Source organism: Juglans microcarpa x Juglans regia, chromosome 6S, assembly GCF_004785595.1.
Source record: "Juglans microcarpa x Juglans regia isolate MS1-56 chromosome 6S, Jm3101_v1.0, whole genome shotgun sequence".
NCBI classification, from domain to species: Eukaryota; Viridiplantae; Streptophyta; class Magnoliopsida; order Fagales; family Juglandaceae; genus Juglans; species Juglans microcarpa x Juglans regia.
In genome coordinates, this window is record NC_054605.1 from 21,112,999 (window position 1) to 21,120,985 (window position 7,987).

General features: G+C 35.5%; 1 protein-coding gene and 1 pseudogene across 2 annotated transcripts; one reads left to right on the forward strand and one right to left on the reverse strand.

The window, feature by feature from the left end:
• Positions 1–156: 156 nt before the first annotated feature.
• Positions 157–820, reverse strand: LOC121237495 (annotated as a pseudogene). Its single transcript, XR_005934924.1, has one exon. The product of XR_005934924.1 is annotated as a 2S albumin seed storage protein-like (transcript).
• A 1,442-nt stretch (positions 821–2,262) lies between these two features.
• Positions 2,263–5,201, forward strand: LOC121237493 (protein translation factor SUI1 homolog 1). The gene is made up of 5 exons (XM_041134240.1): positions 2,263–2,418; positions 3,249–3,335; positions 4,341–4,546; positions 4,651–4,704; positions 4,898–5,201. The coding sequence occupies exons 2-5, from the start codon at positions 3,299–3,301 to the stop codon at positions 4,940–4,942; spliced, it is 342 nt and encodes a 113-aa protein (XP_040990174.1). The 5' UTR covers positions 2,263–2,418; positions 3,249–3,298; the 3' UTR covers positions 4,943–5,201.
• Positions 5,202–7,987: the final 2,786 nt, after the last annotated feature.

Consider the following 7,987-nt stretch of genomic DNA (forward strand, 5'->3'; position numbering starts at 1 on the left):
CTTTTTGTTCTCTTTTTATCTTGTCCTTCCTTTCTTCTCAATTAACAATTTTTTACTCAGAGTCCAATGCCAGATTCTTTTGAGATCTTTAAATAATCCAGTTTGGTTGGCAAACAAATATATGAAAGCCGCAGTTAATTAGCAAGACAAGAGGCATTTTATTTTAGCAAGTTTTTATTTTACTTAAGAAAGCCTACATACAAAGGCCCTAAACTACTTGAAGGCCAGGATTACATATTATATTACACACGAGGATGTGCTTGCTAGTTGCTAAAGCTAGTCACCAGTTATCTTCCAGCGACAAATGCTAGAGCTAACTGGGACCCTTATTATGGTGCATGATGTCCTGATCTAGAACCAGCTTCTACGAATTTCACAGCGCTGGCTGCTGATACCGCATTCCTTTGGCAAGTCCCTAGCAGACTGCACCATCTCCTCCATTTCCTCACCCCGGCGACCCTGCTGCTGCTGCTGCCGCCTCACCGCCTGCCTCAATCCCTCACACTGGCACTGCTCCTCTATCTGACTCAGCTGCTGGCAGCACTGCCTGAAATGCTGCCGCTGGTTGTCTTCATCATAACCCCCTGACCGGCTTTGCTGCCTCAGGTAGTACTGGCAGTGGTTGAGGTTTTGCTGGCGTTGAATCTGCTCCTGGCAGCCCTCGCCTCACCGCCTTGGGTTGTCAATGTCCTCGTCGATCTCCATGGTTGTTATGGTGGTGCGGAAGGCAGCAGCGTTGGCTACGAACAAAAGGGCTACAAGGAGAGCTGCTAGAGTTGCGAGCCTGGCCATTGTTAAAGAAAAGGTATGAAATATGCACTTTCGGGTCTGTAATGGTTTGATGAAAATCTAAGGTGGGATTACTGCTTAATTTATAGCAGATTTTGGGGTGTGCATGTCAAGTACGTGTAGGGGGAGATGGTCAGGTTGAATTTTGGCATGTTGGTGTGGTGGCTATGCTTGGGATGGGATTGTTACATTCATACTTCCACGTATGTATCTAATGCATGCAAAATGCTGTCATGTGTAAACAGATTTGTTCGGCTGTCAAATTTGCTTTCGATCAACTAATTATTAAGAAAGCATTAATGGTTAATGGGATGGAATAACCAGCAGCTTTGTTCTGCAATTAAAGTATGAGGAAGAAGGATCTGATGATCAAATACAACACTCGGCGGAGTATGTATATATAGGCATAGCATCTGAACCGGTGGCTAATCGGCAGATCAATGTCTCAAGAATTATTGTATGGGTCCTAATCCTTCTCAAATTTAAAAGCAACGAGATGTAATTAATTAGATAAAGAATCATCCTTACCAGATATAATTTGGAAATACCTGTATATTTTTTTAGGTGAAGTCCTTATCATTTATGAAAAGATGTGGATCTATCTCTAAATTAAATTCAAATGCAAAGAGATTTAATTAACGATTCATCGTCACCCGTAAATTTGGAATAATCTGCATGGTTTCTGAGGTGGAATGCATATATATTTTCATGATTCAGTTGAATTTAAGAGGTTAAAGTTGGTAATAGCACTTTAGGAGTTTTAATTAGATTTGATGAAATTTTTTTTATATTTTTATTCTCAAATTGATATGTAGAACATAATTAATAAATTATTTATATGTCAAGATCATTTATATCAATTGACAGTATCTTGATTTCTCATTAAAAAAATCAAGGATCGAATTCCCTCTTCTCCTTATATTAAAATAATAATAATAAAATACTTACATAATATCATTTGAAATTAGGAAAAATATATTTTAGGCTGTGTTTGGATGTTGAAGTGAGTTGAGATGATAAAATATTGTTAGAATATTATTTTTTAATATTATTATTTTGGAATTTGAAAAAGTTAAATTGTTTATTATATTTTATATTGAATTTTGAAAAAATTGTAATAATTAATTGAGATGAGTTGATGATCCAAACGAAACTTAATGTATTTTACATATATGTCCTCACGAGCCTTGACCGATCTAACCCAAGCAAAAAAAAAAAAGCAATTACTCTTCTAATTATATATTTTGAATAAATCTTCACAACCTCTTCATACTCTACACTCTATATTTCATATTATTTTTTTTAATTTTTATTATTTTTTCTTTTATCAAATATTTATTATATGAATAATGAATATAAAATTTAAAATAACTTAAAAAGAATAAACACAGAAAAAATTTTTAAAAAAAATTTGAAAAATTTAAAAATATAGAATGTGGAATGTGGCAAGGTTGTGTATCAAAACTCATATATTTTCTATCTCAGATACCCTTTTCTCTTTAGTTCTCTCTCTCGCGGCCTCACCAAACAGCTTTCCGGAAGAGTGCGCGCGAAAGAGAAGGCTCTTACCCAATTGAGGGTTCCCTCTAATCAACAACTCCTAATCCCAAATCCTAAGATTCGATTCAGGTGCTTTTCCTTCCTACCCCTCTTATAGATATTCGCGATCCGATCTTATTTTCCAGCACTGTTTACTGTTTAAGCCTTCAAAAATATAAAAGATTTCTGATTAGATTATTATTATTATTTTCTTCGTGCTTTGTGTCTAAATTTATGCAAATTTGTTGTTACGATTTTGTTTTGATTTACAATTAATCGGCTATTCAATTAACTATTTTTGTTTTTATGCTTGACCTGGGACGAAACAATTTTATTTGAGTAAGATTTGGCCAAGTATGCGGCTTGTGATATGTTTTGGTATTACCCTTTGGACGAATTTCTGTTTGGAGTTAACGTCAACACAACCAACTGGTTTGGCTTTATTGTATCTGCGTTGCTTGATTTTCGTAGTTTTCTATCTTGCCTGTCCGGATGTGGTTATTGCTGGGTGTTTAATGATTAGTAGAGCTATTTAGGGAATTCAAGGATTAGTTACATGAATTTTCCCCACTGTCCCTTTGTGATGGGGCTCATTGGGTACACATAAGGCTGTACGCCCCCCAAACCTGCCTTGTACAGGGTCTTTTTTTTTTTTTTGGCACATAATACTATTTGGGGAGAAGGAATGTAGTAATCAAATGATCTCCTATATTATCATTGAAGGTGTGTCTACAGTTCATTATGCGTTGCTGATAAAGTTGATGGCATGTGTATATCTTATTTTATGGAGTTGGATGCATAACATTAAAACTATGGAGTACAGTGTTTACAGAATAAAGAAGGCTGTATATTATATTTATGCGTCGAGACTTCTTTATAGATCGATTGATTGATTGATATGGTGTCGCTTTATAATCCAGGTCTGAGGATTGCAGTTGTTTGGACGTTCTATTTTAATCAACCAAGTTTCATGTCTGAACTAGACGCCCAAATTCCTACTGCCTTTGGTATGTTTGTTTCTTTCTGGGCTTGATTTGTGCACATCATATGACTCGCCTTCGACTGTGTTTACATTTACCAGTTTTTTCATTTCCTTTACTGGATACCAACTTATTTGGTAAGCCATAATTGATGGACTTAAGATTTGAGAGTCATAGACCCAGATCAGAAAACATGAACCTCAACACTCCCATTATAATTCTTGAAGTGATGGGTTTTTATAGCCTCTTGATGGACTTCTCTTTGGAAGCCCATTGCTTCTTAAAAGCATTGATGATCTGTCTTTTCTCCTTGCTTCATCAGATGGTTGCTTCATGACTTTGTGTGTAAAATGCTGCTGCTGTTCATCTAACTCTTCTCCTTCAATATCTCCTCGTCAAGGATGCGCTTTTTCTTTCTAGTCTTTTTGTCTTTAAAATTGATCGTGACACAGACCACGATTTGACATCTTTGACAAGGTGGACAAGTTTGGAGATGTGAACACGATGGCTGGCATTGATTGTCACGTGGAAACAAAGTCAAAGACTCACATCTGAAGAAATTTGAGGATCAAAAACAGTTTACTTTATTTACCTTTAGGAATGGTGGGAGTGGGTAGGTTTAAATAGTGAGTTGAGATGGGATGAATTGAGAAGAAAGTTAAATAAAATATTGTTATAATATTATTTTTTAATATTATTATTTTTTTGGGATATTAAAAAGTTGAATTGGTTATTATATTTTGTATGAAGATTTGAAAAAATTGTAATGATTAGATGAGATGAATTGAAATACTATTTGTATCCAAACCTAGCCATCTGCCCCTTCCCAAAATATATATATATATATATATTTCTTTTTTTAAAAGAGGAAGGCACTCCAAGTTTATTGATAGCCCTAACTTGTGGCGGAAGAAAACCGTGGTTACATAATGACCCTTGGGGGTGCCCCTTCCCACAATATAGTTGCTCTCCTTCCTGCCTTCTTTGGTTGGGGATTCTAATTAGTTTGTTGTCCATATGGGGTTGATATAGATCCGTTTGCTGAGGCAAATGCTGAGGACTCTGGTGCTGGTTCGAAAGAGTACGTGCACATTCGTATACAGCAGCGGAATGGTAGGAAAAGCCTGACAACTGTCCAGGGGTTGAAGAAAGAATATAGCTACAACAAGATACTTAAGGACCTTAAGAAGGAGTTTTGCTGTAATGGTACAGTTGTCCAAGACCCAGAACTAGGACAGGTGGGTTTTTGACCTAGATGGTGCCTTCTCTGATCTTGTTTGTCTTCTTCAAATGCTGAAATTTCTTGTGTGCGATGCAAGTTTTGATATTATTGTGTGTATAGGTTATTCAACTTCAAGGTGATCAGCGAAAGAATGTGTCCACGTTCCTTGTCCAGGTAACTACATACCATATCGTAGATTTGTCTCGATGATGTTAAATATAGATTATTTACTTCCTTTTTTAAGTGAGTAGCCTTACCCAAATTTTACTTATACCCTTTTTTCCCTTATTGAAGTTCCTTCTTGTGGTTTAACATTTGTGTGATTCAGTTATTGTACTCTTATTTCTGTCTTTATTGTGGAGAACAGGCTGGCATTGTGAAAAAAGAACATATCAAGATTCATGGTTTCTGAGCTGCAGTAACTGAAAGCTCGGCATGGTTCATACCCTCATATGTTAGTGCTTGATATGTTATCGACTTTTAATATGGTCATCCAGTTATGTCATTGAAGGGTCTAGTCTTTTCGCATTTTACCTGTGTAGCTGGTGTGCTCTAGTTTATCTAGCAGCTGTGTAATGATGTGTAATGATTATGGAATTCTCATGAGTACCTGTGTCTTTGTCCTTAATAACAATCACTTTATCAAAAAATTTATGCGAAATCTTATATTATCTTGCGTAAAATAGTAGGTTGTAGATTGTATGACCACATGGACCAGGTTTAGAGAATCTGGTCGTGGGTTTCTTTATATTACAATCCCTAATCAGTTCATTTTGATAAAGTGGGTACACTGAAGCTTTAAAGGTATTAAGATCAATAGAACCAGCCCTTCCATTTCACATTTATTATTTGCCTCTGATCTTATTCTCTTTGGAAAAGCTTCACAACAAAATGCTCAAATCTTCATGAATTGCTTGGATACTTATTCCTCTTGGTCTGGTCAAAAAGTTCACACCAGCAAATCTTCCATTCAATTTAGCAGAAATACTCTTCCTCACAAAAAGAGAGGTGAAGGAGATTTTAGGTTTCAAAATTGCTTCATCCAATATTAAATATTTAGGTATTTCCCTCTCTTTTAAATCCTCGAAAAAAGTACACTTTGAAGAAATAAAAGAAAAAATCTTTGATAAATTGGCTGGTTGGAAAGCAAAGGTACTCTCCCAGGCTAGTAGAACCACTTTAATACGTTCTATGGCTAGTTTCATTCCCTCATATGCTATGTCTTCTCTTGTGATACCAAAGTCAATCACAAAAAAATTTGAACAAGCCTTTTCCAAATTCTGGTAGGGATTTCCTCCTGAAAAATTCAAAATTTTCACACCAAAATCATAGAGTTCCATTTGCATACCAAAATCTATGGGGGCCTAGGTCTTAGACCAAAATATTATATTTCAATTTTAACATGATCCAAAAATTTCACACCAAAAAGCTTTAACGTCAAAAGTTGGTTGGAACATGATAAATGGACCTAAGGCTATCTGGAAGAATGTTTTATCGTCCAAGTACTTGAAAAACAATAGTTTCTTTAACACTTTTCCAAAAACTTCTGACTCTTGGACATGAAAATGTATTATAAAGCAAAGAGATTTCTTAAAACAAAATGTGTGCTATCAGATTAACAATGGAATAAGCACAAAAGTTTGGACAGATCCACGAATACCAACTCAACCAAATTTTCAGCCAATCCCAAAGAATTCATCCATAGGAATGGACTTGTTCTTGATTGTTTCTGAACTCACCGTGGAAGAACCTAGAGAATGGAATATACTTCTTCTACAAGCTTTGTTCCATCCTGACATAGTGAAAGAAATCCTCAAAATCCCATTAGCACAAGCTGATTTTTAAACTCATGAGGATAATTTGCAATGGATGCACCACACCTCTGGAAAATTTTATGTCAAATATGCTTATGCTGCCATTACAAGAGACTCCCACCATTCTCAAGAGCAATCAACTGTTTGGAAAAAATTGTGGAAATTAAAGATTCAGGATAGGCTAAAGCTGTTGAGTTGGAAAATTTTAAATGAGATTATCCCCACAAAATCTTTAATCAAAAGAGTCATCCCACTTACTATTGAAGAAACTAGCTGTCCTATCTGCAAAGGTGAGGAAGAGTCACAAACTCATCTATTCTTGTCATGCCCATTCACTAGAATTCTTTGGAGAAATTTCCCATGGCCTTTAAATATATCATGCTTTGCAAACGAAGAGATATGCAAATTGATGGAATGCATAATCTCCCCCATAGAAAAACTGAACATATCCCTTAGTGAGGAACAAAACTTTCAAATTTTTACCATTAATACTGTGGATAATATCTGGATGCTAAGGAACAAGGTTGTTCATGAGACTCTAATCCCAAATGTTAATAACTTCATTTTTGGAACTCTCAAAATTTACAATGATCAATGTAATGCGTGGGCCAGCAAACAAGTTAATAAAAGTCATAACTGGAAATCAACACCTACAGGTCATTACACTCAATTTTTTTATGTAGCTGTAAGGAGGTAGGTAGTACAACAACAGTAATATGCAGGTCAGAAGATGGTACCCCAATGTTTGTTACTACTAAGCATATTGGAAGTCAAAATGCAAACCAGGGAGAGGCTGCTACAATGTATATTGGAATTGAAGAAGCAAAAAACAACCAAGTCAAAAAACTTGTCATTGCAGGTGACTCACTCGTAGTAATGCAAGCAGTACATGGTCCTGAAAAATGCTCAGACTGGATCATACAACCCATAGTCAAAGACATTAGAAATACTTTGCAACACATAAACAGTTGGGAAACAAGGAAAATACATCGAGACCTAAATCGATGCGCACATTCTATTGCGCAGTGGGCAGCGTCTAAGAATTTGACAGGATGCATACCCCTCAATCTCATTCCACCATGCCTTTTGGATTTCCATAGTGGGAAGGACCCTCCCATAACTTTGTAATTATTGTAATGAATTATCCATGACAATATATTTTGGTGGTTTTTAAATGAAGCGCATCTTGTTAAAAAAAAAAAAAAAAAAAAAAAAAAAAAAAAAGCTATAGGATTTCATTCCTTAGACAAATCTTTCCTAATTCAAACCTTATTTATGAAGTAGCTAATTCTGAATAATCATCAAATCTGTCCACCTTTTCCCTCTCGTATTTCTGACAAACAGATGTATCTTTCTTTATGTTACATTTGTCCACATCAATAACAGCAAAAACAGAAACATCCTCAAGCAAAATCCTTGCATTTGAATGAAAGGACCCTCTAAAGAATCAACAATGAAGTCATCTTTATTCCCTTATTTTCCATCAGATAGCACTTATCAATTGAAGGTGCAGTTAAAAAAAAAAAAAAAAAAAAAAAAAGAAAAAACTGAAGGTGCGGTAGCAGTCAATATGACTAATTATTCATTGCTCGTAAACAACATAGATTCAATGCAACACCAACCAACAACAAAAACAAATGGCT

Excerpts from the sequence above, each read along its gene's own strand:
- LOC121237493 (XM_041134240.1), top strand. The coding sequence starts at position 3,299 with ATGTCTGAACTAGACGCCCAAATTCCTACTGCCTTTG. Across the intron at positions 3,336-4,340 it reads CCAAATTCCTACTGCCTTTG|ATCCGTTTGCTGAGGCAAAT; the intron begins GTATGTTTGTTT and ends GGGTTGATATAG. Across the intron at positions 4,705-4,897 it reads TGTCCACGTTCCTTGTCCAG|GCTGGCATTGTGAAAAAAGA; the intron begins GTAACTACATAC and ends TGTGGAGAACAG.